The sequence below is a fragment of the Microcaecilia unicolor genome, chromosome 6 (genome assembly GCF_901765095.1).
Source record: "Microcaecilia unicolor chromosome 6, aMicUni1.1, whole genome shotgun sequence".
NCBI classification, from domain to species: Eukaryota; Metazoa; Chordata; class Amphibia; order Gymnophiona; family Siphonopidae; genus Microcaecilia; species Microcaecilia unicolor.
Genome location: NC_044036.1, coordinates 317,907,735 through 317,928,416, shown reverse-complemented (window position 1 = coordinate 317,928,416; position 20,682 = coordinate 317,907,735). Strand labels below are relative to the sequence as shown.

The 20,682-nt window shown below is 44.0% G+C and overlaps 1 protein-coding gene across 3 annotated transcripts in view; it reads left to right on the top strand.

The window, feature by feature from the left end:
* The window catches only part of NUP85 (nucleoporin 85), a 51,613-nt gene that overhangs the window by 6,082 nt on the left and 24,849 nt on the right, over positions 1 to 20,682 (top strand). For all 3 annotated transcript variants that reach the window (XM_030208303.1, XM_030208304.1, XM_030208302.1), the window contains exons 4-10: positions 1,702 to 1,864; positions 4,474 to 4,544; positions 12,894 to 12,937; positions 15,119 to 15,188; positions 15,548 to 15,669; positions 16,838 to 16,972; positions 17,901 to 18,023. In XM_030208303.1, the coding sequence (XP_030064163.1) occupies positions 1,702 to 1,864; positions 4,474 to 4,544; positions 12,894 to 12,937; positions 15,119 to 15,188; positions 15,548 to 15,669; positions 16,838 to 16,972; positions 17,901 to 18,023 (728 nt within the window). The remainder of the gene's footprint in view (positions 1 to 1,701; positions 1,865 to 4,473; positions 4,545 to 12,893; positions 12,938 to 15,118; positions 15,189 to 15,547; positions 15,670 to 16,837; positions 16,973 to 17,900; positions 18,024 to 20,682) is intronic.

The window sequence follows — 20,682 nt, the reverse complement described above, 5'->3', positions numbered from 1 at the left end:
CATTCAAAAGTTGTGCGTTAAGCACAACCTTTGAACACGTGCCCAGGATACGGGCTGTCGGTTGCATGCATGTAAATAAAAACCAGCCTGGGGGTCCAGTGGGACCCCTTGTGCTGACTCCCCTGACGGGGGGTCTAGTGTCACCCGCAACAGGGGGCCTGACTTGATCCTCCCCCACTGAAAAGCTTTCCCTGGTGGGCTAATGTCGGTGGAGGGATCCCCCAACCCATCCCCCTCCCCAGTACCTTAGAAGTTGGAGGAGGAGGGACTAGTACTTCCTTCTCCTCAGTGGACATCACCTCAAAATGGTGGCGCCCTGCCCGGAGCATCATGGGATGCAGAGGACGGGGTTTAACTTCCATCACCAGGGAAATTTTGTCGTTGGGGGAGGATGGAGTATCAAGTTGGACCCCCTGTCATGGGTCATACTAGACTGGCAGCAGTGGCAGCTGAGGGGGAGTGAGGACAGGAATCCCACTGGACCACTAGGCTGGTTTTTATTTGCATGCAGGCTTCAGGGGTCCACTGGACCCCGGGGGCTGACATTGACAACCCGGGCTTCCTTGTCAGAGCAAGGGGGAGGCTCTCCCCTTAACTCTAATGCCAGCTTCGAGCTGGAGTAGGGTTAAGGCGGTAGAAGCACGCACGGGAGGGTCAGAGTGTAGTTCTCTGATCATGAGGGGGGGAATACCAGTGAGCTTTTTAAAAAGTAATTGAGCTCTGTGGTATTCCCTGGCGCGTTTATTTGTCACGCTGGAGCCCTCTGATCATTCTGTGCAGGTAAATGCGGATTCTAGTGGCCTCTAGCGCCTGCATTCACCTTTTATCATCTCCCTATTAGCGCACATTTAAAATAAGCTTGTACTTATCTTTTCCAACTAGCCTTTGGGCCTTCATGCCCAGCCCCTTGATTTCCTGCCACTTGTGGCGGTGGTTTGGTGGATTGACCAGTGTGTCTGTACGTGTGCGTGTGTGTCGTCTTTTGTTTTTTTCCTCACTCCCTCTCATCTTTCCTTTGATTATTGGCGTTCCTTTCCTTTTCTTAACCTAGATTGTAAACCGCTTTGAGCATCCCCTCATAAGGCAGTATATTATACTTATTGGGAAACTCAGAAGAGGAGACTCTTACAGATACCAAATTTGTGCATTCACCAATCTTTTTAAGGAGAAAAATTCTAAATATAAATCTTATAAAAAGAGATCATTGTAAACAATGAGCAATGACTCTCGATAGTACACAAATGCTCTTGTACAAATTTACACCTTTTCCAAATATGTAAATGCATTTTTTTTTTTTTTTTGCACGTTCAAAATGCCTTACAAAACAAATCCCATATTGCTTCAGTCTTCACTTCCAGTCCTCAAGAGTCATTAATAGGTCCCAGAAGGCTGCAAACAGGTCATGTTTTCAGGATGTCTTTGAGTATGCGTGAGAGAGATTTGCATGCAGATTTCTTTCATGCATTTTCATTAGGGATATCTTGAAAACTTGACCTTTTTGCAGCCTTGGAAGACTAGTGCCATATGACATAGCAGTGAAGACTACGTTTGTATACATGGGGCAATTTTTAAGCATCTATTTAAGCGTGTAAAGTGCTGTTCTAGATGCTCAAGTTACTTATAAAATTACCCTGTAAGTGGTCAGTAGGGCTACATGCCATTTGGGATTTTAGTGCTGATCCATTTTGTACTGTTTTCCAGGAAGAGCTGAGAAAGGCCTTGGGTGTCCCTTTATCCGTATTGTACAGAGAGACGAGGACATATACTCTCCAGTTCTACGCAAACTTTTTAATGAATCCCATGGTATTTTTGTGGGACTTCAGAAGAGTGAAGAGGAGCTTCCCAGCAAGTCACGCAAAACACAGTGAGTGGTTTTTACACTGTGCTTTCCCTCCTGTACTTTTGGGCTTCCAGCTCGGTTGGAACCAACCTCTATTGGGCTGTGGTGCTCTAAGTTTTCCTCTTCAACCACATGAGTTTTTATTTTGTGGAGTGGAGGAGTGGCCTAGTGGTTAGGGTGGTGGACTTTGGTCCTGAGGAACTGAGTTTGATTCCCGGCACAGGCAGCTCCTTGTGACTCTGGGCAAGTCACTTAACCCTCCATTGCCCCATGTAAGCTGCATTGAGCCTGCCATGAGTGGGAAAGCGCGGGGTACAAATGTAACAAAAAAAAAAAAAAAATTTATAGTCTCTTCCAGTCACGTATTCTGAGTCTGGCCACTTGATGTTGCCATAGTGTAGTGACTGAAACCGCATTACATTGGTGATCTGCAAGGGCCGACTTCTACATGGAATGTTGCTAGTGGAATAGCAACATTCCATGTAGAATCTCAAATAGTAGCAACAGTGGAGGAGTGGCCTAGTGGTTAGGGTGGTGGACTTTGGTCCTGGGGAACTGAGGAACTGAGTTCAATTCCCACTTCAGGCACAGGCAGCTCCTTGTGACTCTGGGCAAGTCACTTAACCCTCCATTGCTCCGTGTAAGCCGCACTGAGCCTGCCATGAGTGGGAAAGCGCAGGGTACAAATGTAACAAAAATAAAATAGATACTATTGGAGATTCTACATGGAATGTTGCTACTATTGGAGATTCTACATGGAATGTTGCTATTCCACTAGCAACATTCCATGTAGAAGGCTGCGCAGGCTTCTGTTTCTGTGAGTGTACGTGCAGGACGTCAGACTCACAGAAGCAGAAGCCTGCGCGGCCACATTGGTGATCTGCAAGGGCCAACTTCTACATGGAACGTTGCTAGTGGAATAGCAACATTCCATGTAGAATCTCAAATAGTAGCAACAGTGGAGGAGTGGCCTAGTGGTTAGGGTGGTGGACTTTGGTCCTGGGGAACTGAGGAACTGGGTTCAATTCCCACTTCAGGCACAGGCAGCTCCTTGTGACTCTGGGCAAGTCACTTAACCCTCCATTGCTCCGTGTAAGCCGCATTGAGCCTGCCATGAGTGGGAAAGCGCAGGGTACAAATGTAACAAAAATAAAATAGATACTATTGGAGATTCTACATGGAATGTTGCTACTATTGGAGATTCTACATGGAATGTTGCTATTCCACTAGCAACATTCCATGTAGAAGGCTGCGCAGGCTTCTGTTTCTGTGAGTGTACGTGCAGGACGTCAGACTCACAGAAGCAGAAGCCTGCGCGGCCACATTGGTGATCTGCAAGGGCCAACTTCTACATGGAACGTTGCTAGTGGAATAGCAACATTCCATGTAGAATCTCAAATAGCAGCAACAGTGGAGGAGTGGCCTAGTGGTTAGGGTGGTGGACTTTGGTCCTGAGGAACTGAGTTTGATTCCCGGCACAGGCAGCTCCTTGTGACTCTGGGCAAGTCACTTAACCCTCCATTGCCCCATGTAAGCCGCATTGAGCCTGCCATGAGTGGGAAAGCGCGGGGTACAAATGTAACAAAAAAAAAAAATTTATAGTCTCTTCCAGTCACGTATTCTGAGTCTGGCCACTTGATGTTGCCATAGTGTAGTGACTGAAACCGCATTACATAGGTCTGTGAGCATAGCCTCTGCAACTTGCACAGCCTCAATTTAACCCAGGAAAGAAAGTCCTAGGAATTTAATCTAGGTCATCTGCATGGTGGTGCACATCACTGATTTTGAATCATCAGACCCAGCTCCATCCACAGTATATATTTCCTACTTTACTTTGCTTAAGATTGCAGAACCAGCAAACGCTGCAGAACTTCATCTGCTTCTCTTCCAGTAAATGTTCCTTTATTAGTATTTAGAGGTAATCTTGCCTGAAAGCGGTACTGCAGCTATGCTGCATTGCTGGTGGCGGTGTGATGTACACTGACAAGCATTCCCCTTATCCCTTCTTCATACACAGCACATTTTCTGTCCATCATAGTGAGAGTCTGTCAGCCTTCTCATGTTAGCTCTCTGTTACATATGATGGATCTCTCTGGCTGATGGACAGTTTTAAAATAATAGTCGTAAGAGGGGAGAGGAACTCTTCTTGTATCACCAAATTACACTGAATGCTTCCTTTGTCTTCCATACTTGGTATCAAGTTGCCCTTGCAATGTGTACCTGTTATATTTTGAACTGGGGTTTCCCAAAGTCCACATGCGATTGTATTACTTGAACCCAGGTGGAAGTTCTTTATCAGATTCTCTGCTCGCTAACTGGTGATTAGTTAAGATTCTTCCTGAAGATCTGAAGCAACTCTTTTATTCGTCCCATTTTAAAAACTGCAGATTTTATGAGACTTTTACTTTTGAAACAATTTTTAATTGATGGTTCAGCATGTTACACATGGACATACTTGTATTATATAATTACATAATTACTTGAATAACATAACACACTTATAAACATGAATCATAATTTCCTGCTATTTTAAATTTTTTGATTTCTCCTCCCCCCCCCCCCCCTCAATATTTTATGAGACTTTTATTGATTGTCACCCAGTGCTTTGGTCTTTGGATTTTGTTTTTGGGCAGGTTGGTTCGAGTGAGTAAAAACTATCGGTCAGTCATCGGAGCTTGCATGGAAGAAATGCATCAGTTGGCAGGCAAGTGGTTCTTCAAATCCTCTTTGCAGTCATTTTCAACTAATTTTTATTAACTTTGGGGGTCTGGTACAAAGGCACGGTAGCGTTTAAATGCTAGAGAAACCCATAGAAATACATGGGCGTCTCTAGTGTTTAGCGCACGCTTATTTTTAGCGTGTGCTAAAAACACTAGCGTGTCTTTGTAAAAGGCTCACTGTATGAGTAAAGCTGTTTTCTATTTGCTTTGGCACTTGTACTTCATATAGTTATGTCAGCAGTTCCCAAACTGGTTTGAGATCCCCAAATGGGATCACAGAAAAAAAAAGGCCATTCCTCTCCTTCCTGAATCTTAGTTCTGACCCTTACCCAACAGAGTTAGCCCATGTAGGGCCTGTAAACCTGTTCCACCCTCCAGTGCGACCTTCCAGTTAAGACTGTGCAGAGGGTCAGGGCTGGTGTCTGTAATCATATAGTGAACCACAGGCCCTCTGCTGCAGCTGCTTTCATGCTTTAAGTGTAAGGGAGAAATAGGGAAATGGAAGACTGCCATTTTTCTTTCTAGCACTGTCCAAGTTATATGAAATTTCAAATATTAAAATGGGTTGATTGGGAAACACTGATTTGGGTGAATTCAGTAAGCACTGCTTGTTAGTAGTCCCCTGTTGATTAAAAAGACATTGCAGTTTAGTTCTGCTCTTGACAAAAGACTAAACATTTCTATGAGATTATGGAGTGACTGGAATTTTGAGCCCACAAAAGCTGTTAATGAATTGGACAGTTCTTTATGTTGAAGTGGTGCAGACTACTACTACTACTTAACATTTCTAGAGCGCTACTAGGGTTACGCAGCGCTGTACAGTTTAACAAAGAAGGACAGTCCCTGCTCAAAGAGCTTACAATCTAATAGACAAGTGAACGGTCGGTCCGATAGGGGCAGTCAAATTGGGGCAGTCTGGATTCACTGAACGGTAAGGGTTAGGTGCCGAACGCAGCATTGAAGAGGTGGGCTTTAAGCAAAGACTTGAAGACGGGCAGGGAAGGGGGCTTGGCGTAAGATGATTTGATTTTTGTGTGTGTGGGGGGGGGGGGAACAAGCAAAAGTGCTGGCCGCAACTGGCAAAATTTGCACGGGGGGGGGGGGGGGAATCCTGTGCACTCCTGCTACCAGCACATCATCTGAGAAAATATTTTGCAGGAAGGACTTGGGAAGACGAGAGCTTGACTAAATCCTGAGATTGTTGATGACTTATTTTTCATCCACAGATTAAAAAATCATAACAGTGGTTTGTAGGCAGTGGCGTAAGAAGGGTGGGGCGGTTTGCCCCAGGTGCACGCCGCTGGGGGGGGGGGGGGGGGGGGGGGGGTGTCGGCTCGCTGGTTCCCTGCTCTTTCTGCCCCGGAACAGGTTACTTCCTGTTCCGGGGCAGAGAAAGCAGGGAAGCAGCAGAGCCGACGCAGCTCCCAGTGACGTGCACTGGGGGCGGATCGGCCCTCCCACCTGCCCTCCGCTGCAAGGTAAGGGTGCGTTTCGGGGGGGGGGGGGGTGCGCCGTGCCCTGCACCCGGGGGGGGGGGGGGTGCGCAGTGGTGACCCGCCCCAAGTGTCAGGCACCCTCGCTTACGGCACTGTTTGTAGGGCTTATTTCTCCCCCCGCTAGGGCATACAGAGCAGGTTGTATTTTGTACCCCTGGACATATTAGGGTGGATTAGAATTTCTTGGGGTAGTAGGTCGCCTTTTTGTTGTGGTTGTAAGGGTAGAGGGTGTGGGGGGGTGTTATTATATTTGCTCGTTATTATTTTCTATTTGATTTATAAACAACAATTGCACAGAACATTGTTCCTTTTTATACTGTAATAAAAAGATTTAAATATAAAATCATAAGTGTTTGAGGCACATGAGGACAGAGCCCGCCGGGACGGGGATAAACATTGTCCCGTGTCATTCTCTATTATGGCGTTAATTTTGATCTGACCGTTGGGAACATTTTTTTTTACAATTCAACAATTTTTTTTTTATTGATGACTAATATAACACAGCAAAATGCACATAATAAAGAAAAAATAACACAGCAGTCATCAAAATGGAAACCATTTTAACTTCCCCCACACGTTTTCCCCTGCCACCCTCGATGAAAATAAAAACAACTAGGTAAACAAAGGAGAAGAGAAAAGGGGAGTAAGAATGTCTAGCATGCCTGTGCTCTTATGGCATCCCAGAAAATCTTTAAACAAGATCAGGTCGCAGAAGTTCATCCCCAGCCTTGAAGGAAAAAAAAAAAGGGTGAAACCACGGCGTGCCCCCCCCTCCAGGAGACACACACAAAAAAAAATACCAGTCTGAAAGCAAGTCACAGGCAAAAATATTAAAAGGAATTAAGAATCAAACTCCGAACTCTGAGACAGAGATTGAAGATAAACCTCCAAGGTAGCCAAAAACATCTTTTTCCATTTAAGAGAATATTGTGCACGCTGCCATTCAAGGAGCATGAAAGCGATTCCTCCAGAGCCAGAAAGAAGGGGTTTCATCATTGATCTGCACTCTGTAGATAAATCGCTTACCCAGCACTCCTGCCTTCCAGAGCAAAAGAGTTTGAGAACGATTGATAAGATGGAAAAACTTTTGTACTTATCCAGAAGTAACCCCATTGGAGCAAAGGAAAGATAGTGTCCGAACAAAGTCTCCATGTAACGCAAAAGGGTTCTCCTAGAAAAGCTGGACTTTCAAACAATTCCAAAGTGCATTAAAAAAAAAAAAAAAAAAAAAAAAAAAGAATTAACCCTTTGATGGCATTTCTGACAAATAGGGGTGTCTAGCCTTCCCATCTTAAACACCCATTGTGTGAAATATGTGCGATGGAACTGGTGTTCCCAGAGTTCAACACTGGTAGAAATCTCTGGAATCCGTCTAACCAACCTACCCAGAGACAGACCCAAATCCCAGCACCACAGAGTCTGAAGCTGTTGACTGAAGAAAGCATTTGCAAGGCCCGATGAAGAGAAGATACTGACAAACCACCATCCTGAAATGGTTAAAATAAACTCCCAGCAATTTTTAGCCTGTAAAGGAAAAGCCAACCCCACCAAATCCAGAGTATGAACATAGTGGTGTAGCCCATGAGCAAAGAAATCTCTGGGTTCCACCACTTCGCTAGCGAGGTGCTCCTCCCAACAAAGGATCGTACCATCGGTGTCCAAAACATGCCACAGATATAGTACACCCTGTGCCACCCGATGATGAAAACTAGCATTATCATATCCAGGGAGGAATTGCAAATTTTCGGAAAGAAGTAACTGATCAGATACTCGAGGATTGCCCCCCCAATAGCAAGACAAAATCCTGCCAGGTATCCTGCAAAGAGCATAGTAAAACACCCCTATGCAAATGTAAGATAAAGGATTGCAACGAACTGAACACCCCTATGCAAATTTAAGGATTGCAATGAACTGTGCAAAGGAGAAGAAATATACCCCTCGGACCATGAGTTAGCTTATAGTCCGTGGCATAAGTCTTAAGGAACAATTTCTCAGATGCCTAAGCAAACAAGCCAAATTACATTTCTTCAAATCTGGAAGGCAGGAACTTTTTTTTTTTTTTTTTTTAACATGGTCAGAGGAGCTGTCCAGACTTTGATACTGAACATTAAAACATGTAGGACTCAGCTTTGTTATCCTATATTTTCCCCATTTTGACAACTTAGCTCTTGATCTATATATCCATATATATATAATATATAAATATATATAAAGTCAAAGGAGGCAGAGGCCTGCTACAAATGAAGCAAACTGAAGCATCGTCATCTCCCCATCTCATGAATAGGGCTTCTAAAATAACATATTGCATGTGTATATCCTGGCTTCCTTATCTTCCATGCAAGCCAAACCACCACAAGGGTGGAGGTACACAAATTCCTACGAAAAGTAGAATTTGAGGAAAGGGGGAGTAGGAGGAGTAGGCTCTTGAGCAACACCAGTAGGCGACGTAGATAGGAACAATCTCTTTATTTAAATATACACTCGACTCAACACAGCCGTGTTTCGGCGCTACAGACGCCTTCTTCAGGAGTCTTGTGATATATAGATATACGAATATTAAACTCAAAGAGAATGAAAGCAAGGCTTCTGCTACAATTGTAATCCACTGCCGATGCAGGAAAAAAGCTCAGCGTATTCAATTGCTTTCATTCTCTTTGAGCTTAATATTCATATATCTATATATCACAAGACTCCTGAAGAAGGCGTCTGTAGCGCCGAAACACGGCTGTGTTGAGTCGAGTGTATATTTAAATAAAGAGATTGTTCCTATCTACGTTGCCTACTGGTGTTGCTCAAGAGCCTACTCCTCCTACTGTTGAATTCTTTCAACAAATCCCAATAAAGTTATAAGTCCCAATAAATGTATATACAGAAAAACAAGAATTAGAGAAACAAAAATTGTAGAATTTTTTCTTTTTATTCAACTGCCAATGCCATGACAGAGCTATGTAGAGAACATCTACATAGGAAGCAAGAATATAGGAACAATCTCATTCAGTACAGAGATGAAGTTGCTTACTAAGACAGTTCTCATCTAACTTATATACACATATTTCTGGCATCATCACACATCCCTTACATGTTATTTAGCTCTTTACTAATTTATCTCAAGCCATCTGGCGTCTAACTTTCTCTCCCCTTTTTTTCCCTTCTGCAGTACTATCAGACACATGTTTCACATGTCTTGCCAACCTTTGTTCTTACTTTCAACTCATGGTCATGCTGTAGACATCCTGTTCCTCTACCCCCTTCTTTCTCAGGACTCTCAGTACATTCTTGATAAAGGTTATTATAATGTCAGATTTTCAGTGTCAGCTATTCCAGCTGCACTTCTGGAGTCCATTTTATATTTGTGACTCCATTTTGTCAGTTTTAATATATACACTACTCCCCCTTTCCTCAGATTCCTTATCTTCCATACCAGACAAGTGGGTTATGTTCTCCTACCAGCAGATGAAGCCAGAGAGAAGTGTCTTAGAGCTGCCTTCGCTCCCCTTGAAGGGGACTGGTGGTGCCCTTCAGCTCCTTAGTATTTATTTGGCTCTACTTTTTACCAAAAATACATAAGTAAAGCATGTTGGACCCTTCTCTCCCTCTTTTTCTCTCTGCTAGAGAAATGTGGACGTTCATGAAAGTTCCATGTCTATTCTCGGGCATGGCAGAGCCTGCACAGCTCCAGTTCTCTATGGACTTAATATTTCAGCAAGTGGAGTTCCTCTCTTTTCTCCACTTCCTCCCAGCTAGGAGAGTAGTAGTGGGAACAGCCTGCAGAGCTAGCTCTCTCTTCTGCTCTTCTACACAATCGAAGCCTTCCAGAGTACCTTTAAGGTCAGATTAGGCTTGTGATGCATAAAAATGGTCTTCAGCCTAAGAATAATCTACTATAATAAAACTCACCCTCAACGTTCTGAGGACACTGATGTCAGTGAAGCCAAGCCCTGACTTCCTTCAAAAAGGTTCGAAGGTTCGTGGTGGTGAAGCCACCAAAATCGCTCCGGGCCCCGCCCTCGAGGGCGGAGCTATGGCAGAACAACGAAGGGGTTGTCAGGGAGGGAGGTGGGAAATTGCTCCGGGCCCCGCCCTCGCCTCCAACGTCATGATGTTGGGGGCGGAGCAATGGCAGAACAACGAAGGGGTTGGCCAGGGAGGGGGGGTGTTGGCGACGAAAACCTTGCTAGCGCCCGTTTCATTTGCTCATGGGTGACCTGCTTCACAGCACCTTCAGGGTCCTCATTGAGCTCTGTGTCCCTGCATCAAAAGAACCCCAGGTTGACTTTGGCAATGTTTGAGATACAAGAGGAGGAGGAGAGAGACAGTTCAGCAGACGCAGGGAGATTGCCTCATCAGAAAGGGGATAGTGCCTCAATGGGGAGATTGTTTGGGTGTGGGAAGCTGGTGACCCGTATTTTGTAAGGCTTGATCTCTGGGGTAGATCTTAGATGACAAACAAAAAAAGCAACACTGGGCCTTCAAGACTGAGACAACAGGAGTATTTTATTGACAAGTGACCCGACACGGGCCGTGTTTCGGCGTTAACGCCTGCCTCAGGGGTCAGGGTCTGGATGTAATCTTTTTAAAATTATATATGTGTCCAATGTCTCCGAAAGTAAACGGAGAGGGTCTTTACAACCAAACTCGCCTGTCAAAATACGCAACGGCGATATTGAGCGAAAAACTTGTGTGTAAGCCTTTTCTTTAACAAAATGTTAATCTGTAGGGAACTGCTGTATTCCTGGGTGGTCATAGTGTTGCCCCTTCTATCCTGCCAAGTGCTTCCTGACAAAATCTGATAGCTGAAGATAGGATCTCTTCAGGCTGTGATACCTGATTCTATCCTTATGTGGCCAAAAGGTTTTATATTCTCTTCGTAGTAAAGAGAAGAACAAGGTGTTGGGTCACCTAGGGGTTCATCCTTATGTAAAACCATAATTAGAGGGAACCCTCAGTCTTTCATGTAAAAAAAATGTTTCTACATCATATTTCATAAACTTTGAAATACTTTAGCTATGATTCATATAATTTACTTTTACTAAAAAACATCAAAAGTTTGAAAGTAGGGATAAAAAGTCCATGCTGCATCTAAACATTTTTAAATAGCATATATTTGAAAATGTGAAAAAAATAAATTTTAAACTTGAATTCTGTGGGAATATCTTAAATGGATTGAAACACTTAACATTATTTAAAAGTTGTTTGTTTTATGGCCTATGCTCAGTTTTAAGACTTTAACAATTCTCTTTAAACATGAAAGGTCTGACTGCTGTTCAGGCTTTGGCTCTCAGCTTTTGGAGGGCATGTCACACTGATCCTTTTTTTAACACCTCATTTCATCTCTACTACTTTGTTATTACAGTGCTTGGCTTCCCCTGGGCAAAAATAAAGGATGGTCATAGTAGATGTAGGTTATAATCTGTGCTATAAATATTTGATCTTTTATGGCTAGGCTAGTGGTTTTCAAATTAGTCCTCAGGACACACCCAACCACTGGGAATATTCAGGCTGTCCACTGTTCCCACTGTAAGCAAACTTATCTCATGCATAGTGTGACAGTGGGTTTTAAGCCTGTAAAACTGAATTATTACTTGAAGTGTATTTCTGTAGTTTGGCCAGCAGGTGGTGCATGTTTATGTTTAAAGCTGTTACAGAGAACTGAGTATACCTTCTTTAGTTATCACAGATAAGAGGTAACCTTCAGTGATGTGGCCAGCTATTTTTAAAATTTGTTGTTCTGGGCTCTGATTGGCACAGGAGCTCAAACTTCAGCTAGGATGTATTGATTTTTTCTCCAGCCCTAGCCAGGGAGAAAAGAGAGAAGGGTCTCTTTGCTGAGATCCTGTGAACAGTTATATTTGATGACCTGTGAGCAGCTATATGTCCTGATCTCCCCAGATACTATTTAGGTAGTTTTATAATTGATCCATATTCAGTTGCCTGTTATTGTGTGCTGTTTTTGTTCTATCTGGTTTATGGTTCACTGTTTAATATTTTTAATAACAACAAACATTCTCAGTTTATTGCCTCTGGACTGACTTAAGAATCCTTGTGGTTTGTGTGTTGGGTCTGTGGGTGCTTTCTAGGAACTGTGGGACCACTGGGAGTGTGGTCCTAGTAACCTAGAAATCACTGAGGATAATTTGAGAGCAGGAGACTCACCCAGAGGTAGTTGGGACCAGTCAGTGTGTGTAAACTGCATGGGAACAAAGAAACTGCAGTCGGAGAAAGAAGTTAATTATGGTCCGAAAGGTCCAGAAAATTCCATAACAATGGTTGTTGGACTGGTGCAGTTCTTTGTTGTTTTTCTTGGTAGGCCTGACTGCTGTGGCCCTGAACCATAGCCAGGGCCTGGCTGGTTAAATCCTTGGTGATGTGCTCTTCCTGGGATTAATCTGTCCTGGTATAGTTTAATTTTTCAAACCGTTATACTTTACCAGTAGTCCTAACCTTTTTATTCCAGTTATGAACAGGTTGTCTGCATAGTCAACATTTTCATTATCTTCTGCCAGTTAATTTTTCCAATTTCATTATCAATGACAGGTAAAATGAGGATTATTCATATGAGATTTGCTAACCGCTCCCCCCCCACCCCCGGCAAAAAAAAAAAAAGCTCAAGGTTCATTGCTCGGTCGTTCTAAGGTTGCACAGTGCCCTTGAGGGGCAGATCACACAGAACTACTTAATTTCTCTGTCTTCATCCACTGATTGACATATAACACACAGGTTCTGCTGCGTACAACTGGTAGCGCTATAGAAATGATATATAGTAGTAGTAGTAGTGGTGGGACTAAAGGAAAGAAAATTAGCAGGTAAGACCTAATTTCTCCTTTTATTTTCTGCCAGTTTCCACCCGGGATGCCGCGTTGACTGCCCAATACACCAGTCAGGTAGGAGAACTCTGTGTCATAATGCCATTTAGACAAGAGCATACACATTGCTAAATTAATTGTAGCAGGAGAATAACAAAGAGGATGATAACATATAGAAGGAAGACCAAGAGAAATAAGGGAGTGCCAAGGAGGATATGCTAATGCTGTGGTTTTATGAATAAAATAGATACTTATATTTAGTAAGCAAAGGGGGTGGGAATGGTAGCCCCAGGGCCAGTCTTAGGCAGAGGCGACCAAGGCGGCCGCATAGGGCCCCGCGCCTAAGGGGGCCCCGCTCAGCGTGCCTCAACTCTGCCTCGTGCCTCCGCTGTGACCCGGACCGGGACCGCATCGAGTCACTCAACCTCTCTTCAGCCATAGGCAGATAAAGCATTCCTGGCATACATTGTACACTGTAGCACTGTACTGGATCTTTTCTTAATATTTTTCCTTATTTTCTCCTTTGTTATGCGAATTGGAACTACTAATTGTAGTGGACTTGAACTGAATAATTTCTGGGGAGGGGAGGTTTCATGATGATAGCATTGTGCTTATTATTTCAATCAGTTTTTTTGTACAAGTTTAGCTTTATTTGTCTTTATTTGAAATTTCATAAATAAAAAAAATTTCTAAAAATGGAATAATCTTATCAATGGGGTGGAGCTAGGGTGGGGGCGGGGCTAGGATGGGCCCCCACCAAATTGGTCTGCACAGGGCCCCCGCACTTGCTAAGACCGGCCCTGGGTAGCCCATTGTTAACATAATAGATGTGAGTATGGAGTTACTTCTGGGTTCAAAGAATACAGCCACTTCTGGGAAATGTGGAAGGAGCACCCAGCTACATAATTGTCAGCTTAAGTTCCTCCCCTTTGGCAATTGGTGTTGATTTAAATTGGAACAAAAGAGAGAAGGTGTGAAGAGTTAGAAGGTGCTTAAAGTCTGGAAACAGTATGTAAATTCCAGGAAGCCCTTGACACACTGCACTGATTCACTCTGCTGAACTAACACTACTCCAAGAAGAGTGCTGGAGAGACTTTGTTGTGAACATTGTGCTCCTGTTTGATGTGATTTAGAAGATTTTTATGATTTACAAGGACTATAATTTGAACCTTTAAGGACAATATCTAAGACACAAGTGGAAGATTTGAAATTGAGGAAACAACAATTGGGGAGCATGTACACAGATTGTGGATATATAGAAATGTGCCCACACAAGGTTTATGTGAATGGGTGGTGAAGTGAAGGGTGTGACTGGGCGAGTTCCGGAACTTGCATAACATAAGTTGTTTTATAAGATATATGTATTGTAATAAAAGAAATTAAATATTTTAAAGGAAGAACGTTTTTTGTGATATAGATTTAAATTGGCAGCCATCATCCCTTTGCTTCTCAGGTTCTTTTTTTTTTTGGGGGGGGGGAGGGGAAGTCTGATAGTATTCCTGTACCTTCCAAGGGATAGCTTGGAAAGTTTCTCAATGAACACTGTATTTTGGGAAAAAAAAAAAAAAAGTAAGACGTTTTTCTTTTTTTTTTTTAAGTTGGTATATTTTGTATTTGGATTTCGTACATTTAATCAAAACGTCCAAAGTCCGACGGTAGACCCACTATTAAAAATGCCCCTCCACATAACTTTGTAAGTCTGTGCTTTGAAAATGAGCACCTTTGTCTCTAAGGTGAAAGACACCAGTATTAGTCCAAATATCCATAATACCTAGTGAAGCTGTTGCCTAAACGGCTGCCTGCCGTGTGCTCACTGATATTAGGGGTGTAACCGTCAGTGTACTGTCCACCTTGTAGACCTGATGCAGCTGTACTGCTGCTCTCTGCACATAGGTTCTATTTGCCCCTCCTTGACCTGTTTCATACCATGGAATAAAATTCAAGCTGCCTCTCTGTTCTGTCTGTTATCCCTCACCTGCCCTTATCACCATGTGTTGTGTGTCCTGAGCACGTTTATATTCTCTGTTTATTTGATACCGCTTCTGCTGGTAGGGTATCTCTGTAAAGAAGTTTTTCTTATATTTTCTCTGAATCTTTCTCCCTGCACCTTCATTCTTTGTCTTCAAATTTCCTTTTTCTATGGAAAAATGTTATCCCTGCCTTATATGGAAACTTGGCAGTGTTTTTTTTTTTTTTTTTTTTTTTAATGTTTCTGTTGTGCAGCCCACCCCATTCCAGAGCCTCTGCTTTATTCCCCAGGTCTCTGTTTTGTCTGCCATGGAACTGATCTGGAATCTCTGTGAAATCCTTTTCATTGAGGTAGCCACAGGTGAGTTTTTTGTAGCAAGTTAATTTATTTTAGCACATTTATATCCCACATTTTCCCCCACATGTGAGCAGGCTCAAAGTGGCTTACATTGTACCGATTAGGCTTTCACCAGACCAGTGGTGAAACAATTACAGTTGTTAGATACGAAAGAATAGAAGAAACAGGGAAGAAGAAATAGGGAAAGGGTAAGAGAGTCCAAAATGGTCCCAGGAATTGTTGTTGGGAAGGGCTTCAGGTTGTATATGGTGAAGTGCCTTCTGCCTTGCCTTTCCTGCTTGCACCAAGAAGAATTTTATGGCTGCTTAATAACTTGTGTGATGTGACGGATGGATTCTGATTACGTGGTCTTATGCTTACAGCTGGTTCACTTCTGCTTCACCTCCTTGACTGGGTCCAGCTGCACGTGTGTGAAGTGGACAGCATGGCCCAGGAAGTCCTGAACAGCGAAAATCTGACAAAGCATGATAAATACTGGAATGTTGTAAGGAATAACTTTAAAAAAAATCTGTTTTGGGTCCTTGCCGTTTACGATTTCTTTGACATATCTAGATGTGATTGCTTGCCTATTTGAAGGATAAATCATGCCCTGCCCCTGCTCCCCCTGTACATTACAATTTGCATTTATTTAGGCAAAAAAACGTTTTTAGTTTTGAACAGCACCTTTCGTCTGTGTTACATTCTACAACATTTTACTTTTATAAGAAGACTAGTAAAAAAGGCCCGTTTCTGACACAAATGAAATGGGCGCGAGCAAGGTTTTCCTCAGAGTGTGTATGTTTGAGAGAGTGTATGTGAGAGTGACTGTGTGTGAGAGAGAGAGTGAATGTGTGAGAGAGAGAGTCTGGGTGCGAGTGTGTGCAAGTGCGTATGTGAGACAGTGTGTGAGAGAGAGAGTGTGTTTCATACAGATACAGTGTGTACGAGAGAGTGTGTGTGAGACACAGACTCTCTGTGAGACTGAGTGTATGAGACCAATAGAGTGTGTGACACAGAGAGTGAATGTGATACAGTGTGAGACAGAGTGTGTGAGAGACAGTGTGTGAGAGAGAGAAAGACATTGACTGTGAGAGAGAGAGTGTGTGTGTGTGACAGAGATACCTCCCCCCCTCTCTGGTGTCAGGCCCCCCCCCCTCTCTCTGGTGTCTGAGCTTTACTGTGCAGGACGCTGAGCTCTGGCTGTGCTTCATGGAACTGACCAATCCTATTTAATAGAATGCACTTCCAACATTCTGAAGCTGAGAAACCTCGTGTGGTTGGTCACTTCTGCTTGTGACGAACCCGGAAGTACGTGATGTCAATTCAGGAGATGGATACAGAGAACAGGAATGCCTCAGCCATGCAGTCAGCTTCAGAATGTTGGAGGTGCGTTTTATTATATAGGATGGGCAGAGGGAGGCAGGTCACACTGGGAAGGGGAGAAGAGAGAATAAAACAGCATTTTGGTGTCCGTAAGCACATTTAACCATAGCAAGAACTGGACAAGAAAGAAATAAAGAAAAGCTTGGGAAGAATGATTAACTGGTTTTGTTGAGGATACATTAAACTGTAAAGAGGAGATCTGATATGTTCTCAGGTTTGCACTCTGCTTTTCCCCATGTGTTGCCAGCTCTTTCTTTAGTTCTTCCCCCCTCTGTGGTGCTGTTTTCCAGATTACCAGCTATGTACTGCAGGGCCGGATGGATGAAGCACGACAAATGCTTGCCAAAGAGGCCAATGCAACAGCCGCTTCACGGGGCATGTGCAGGATTCTGGATGGACTGATGAAGAAGATGCCTGTCTTCAGTGTACGCAAAGCTGGGATTGTGAGGGAGTGGTTTGAAAGGGGGGTGGGGTGGAGCTGTTTTTGTAGCCTGGGGGGAGCAGGGGAAAGGATCCTCTCCACCTTTTCAATGTCCTCTTTCCTTGTTATGTTTAATCTGTGTCAAATCTGAAAGATCAAGTTGCAGAATAGAGGCTTATTTGGACATCCAGAAGTTTGACGCTGCTTTAAGAACTGGGTTCCAAATTAAGTGTATAAGTCAGTGCAAAAACAGCACATTATACCAAAAATAAACGACTTCATTTTAAGTAATAACGAATTTGAAGCTCGTTTTGTGACTTGCTTTGTCTCACAGAATTCTCATTCATAGCTTTTCTAGAAGAGACATCGTAATTATAGCCTTTGCTTCTCCCACCTTCGTCAAGTCATTGTAATCTAGAAATGCTGATGTGTAACTTTAGGCATTGAGTTGTAAAGTTAATACTTCACAAGTGTGAAAGGTATCTTCATAACTAGAGACTTGTAAATATGTCCCTGGCCATCACGTCAGTTCTGTTTCTTATTCACTTTGCTGTGGAGGATATGAATTGCACTTCAGTTGTGTACCTTGGCTCTTACATAGCCTTTTGGGTGGGTGGAGGGACTAGACAGTGGGAAATCCCAGGCCCATCAAAATTTCTCCTAGTAGTAGAATCCTTGCAACCTTGCTTTTGACTGCCCACAAATGCATGGTTATGGTAGCTGTGAGCCTAGTCCTTTCAGACTACAGGCATTGACAAACTACTGTTGGCATATAGGTGGCTTGCCAGGTGCTGTGAGGTGGGAGTGATTATGAAGGTTGGGAGAGTCCGTACTTTTGCTTATACTGTACCTGAACATGCCATTCAGATGCAGCTGTTGGCAGGGATCTGTTTCTGATTTTGCTGAGCTTGTGTTCTTTGGGTTGTTCACAGCCTGGAGGTACACAGACTCTAACTGAGTTTGAATTGAAGTGGCAGCACTGGCATGAAGAGTGTGAGCGGTATGTGCAGGATGGGACATTTGCATCCAGTAGCCACCTGGAGTCCATCTGCAAGGTCAGTTCATTTGGCTAGGAGCTGCATCTCAAGATTACTGATGTCATTCACATTAACTGCATGTTAAATCAGTTCCTATTTTATCTGTGCGTATCTCTGGAATTTGCTTAGTTTTTAAATGTAAGGATAAAGTGCAACAAACAAGTTAGCAAGTCTACTAAAATCTTGGTAGTCAATATTTAGCCTGCGACACTCAGCCATTTTTTAAAAACATTGGCCACCGCAGGCAGATTTTGGACCAGATATTCTGCGCTGGGCCAAAGCCAGATCCAGTACTGAATATCTGGTACATCGGTGGCTGCTGGAAGTTATTCAGATCTGGCTAAGGTTCAGTGTTTCATTCCTGAACGACTATCCAGGAAGGTTAGGACAGCCCTTCATCTGGCCCAGCTTGCTCAGATAGTTATTCGGGCGCTGGCAGTTGTACCGGATCAAGGATTAGAACCACCCCAGTTTTCCCCAGCCACACTTACCCCAATCGTATCTTGGGATGAACACTAACAACCTAGTTACAAAAGAAAAGTACAAACAAGAGAATCTTTTGATATTAGTAAAGTTTTATTCTTACAAAATTAGGAAGAATAAGACGTTAGTTTTTTGTAGAGTTACCATATTTGCTGTGACAAAAAAAAGAGGACACAACCCGCCCCTGTCACACCCACACCACACCCCTGCACCACAGTCTCACCTTCACCCCCCACCCCCAAAGAAAGCCAGATTCCCTCTTTCTTCCCCCATGTGTGTCCCCTCCCCAGTCTTTTTTCCAGCCACCCACCCTTTTTTTTATAGCTCCTTCCACCCACATGACTCCATTTACATCCCCTCCCCTCCTGTACCTTATTGTCTCCTGGTGGTCTAGTGGTCTCTTCAGGACAGTAAAGAGCTCCATCTTTCCTGCCCAGTGCTGCCGCAGACTTCTCCCTCCCGGCGCCACTTCAAAATGACTGCCAAGAGTTCAGGCAGTTCTGCGAAAGTCTCGCGAGACTGCCACTTAAAACTCTCTGCAGCCATTTTGAAGCAGCGCCGGGACGGGAGCGAGAGGTCCGTGACCGCGCCAGACAGTAAAGGAGGGGGCTCTTTCCTGCCTCAGAGGCCACTAGACCACCAGGGCACGGCAATAAGGTACAGGAGGGGAGGATAGGACACCTTGAGGCCTGCCAGCCTGCCCGTCCGTCCGCAAACTCAGACAAACAGGCAGGTTGGCAAAACCCGCCCTGGCGCCCTGCAGTGTCCTCAAAAAGAGGACATGTCCAGGTAAAACCGGACGTATGGTAACCCTAGTTTTTCGTAGCAAAATAAAGCAGGGGTGTGAAAATACAATGAGGGAAAATAGCCAGCACTCAGAGAGGCTGGTCACTGGTGTACCAGTAACTTGAGATGTTCTGCCTCACTCCATACCTTTTGCTGAGATCTTATATAGCAGTGTTTCCCAAGTCCAGTCCTGGAGTGCCCTTTGCCAGTCAAGTTTTCAGGATATCCAAAGAAATAAGCAGTGGATTTTTCCCCATTTTAATCAGGCAGGAGCCTTCCTACACAGTTAAATTTGTGCCAAATATTGACTGCTTTATTTACACTCAGAGTATGGCTAGCATAGTGCAATTGAAGCTGCTGCTTATAATGGAGCTGGTGACCACTTCCTACAAATAAAGGACTACTGATTGGAGCTTCAAAAATGTTCCCATGTCAGTCACTCTTTACCAAAAATCAACTTTCTATTCCTTAGCAGCCCTCCAGACCAGTCCAGACCCTTGGATTATACATGCCTACCAGCAGATGCAGCCTGAAAACACCTGACTTGAGAACATACAAGTACGCTGTGTAGTTCTCAGCCAGTCAGTATTTCTCAGTCTTCCTGCATATAGTGGATGTGCAAGTCTGTGCTGGTCTGGTAGGCCCTGGAGAAGAGGCCCCGGGATCCTTGGAACCATTCGTTTATTCTAATTTTACTATGATTTGTGAATATATTTAAAAAAAAAAACAACTTTTGTCTTTTTCCCTCTTTCTGAGCCTTTGGGCTTCTGGGGTGTTGGTCCATGGGGGCCATCTTTATCCCGCATATGCCACATCCGGATCACTTAAGTCCCTCTTCCTGTTGAGAGGGACCGCATTGTGCCTCAGCTCATGTTTCTTTAAACCGGAGCCTTCTGAGGAGAGGCTTCGTCTCTCCTTTTGTACTTGGGGTCCTCCTCTTTCTCCAGGGTGTGAGGTTATTACAGCCAGGAGCAGGAAGTCTGTGATTTGTGCTGTCATAGTTCGTGTATGGCAGCCATACCATGAGTTCAGACCATTTGTGCCTTTGCTGTGCCTGTGGGCACAGGGGGGCTGGAGGTGCCCGGGACTGGATGCAGCCTCTTGGGGGAATATAAGGCAATGGTTATGGCCGCATCGTAAGAAACGTGGGACGTTAGCAGGGGCTGTGTTGGTGGCAGCGAGTGAACTAGTGCAGCAGTGGTCAGTTTTGGCGAGAACCGTCGCCATTTTGAGCATGGCCCGCACATCAGACTAACTGCAGTGCCTGGTAACAGTCTGCTTCCAGGTTATTCCTCCTGTACTAATGACAAGGGAATCCTCCAGTGGGAATGTGTTTCCCTTTTGATTTTATTTGGACTGTGTTCAGAGCTTAGAAGGCTGGGGGACACTCTGATGTGGGCATGGAGAT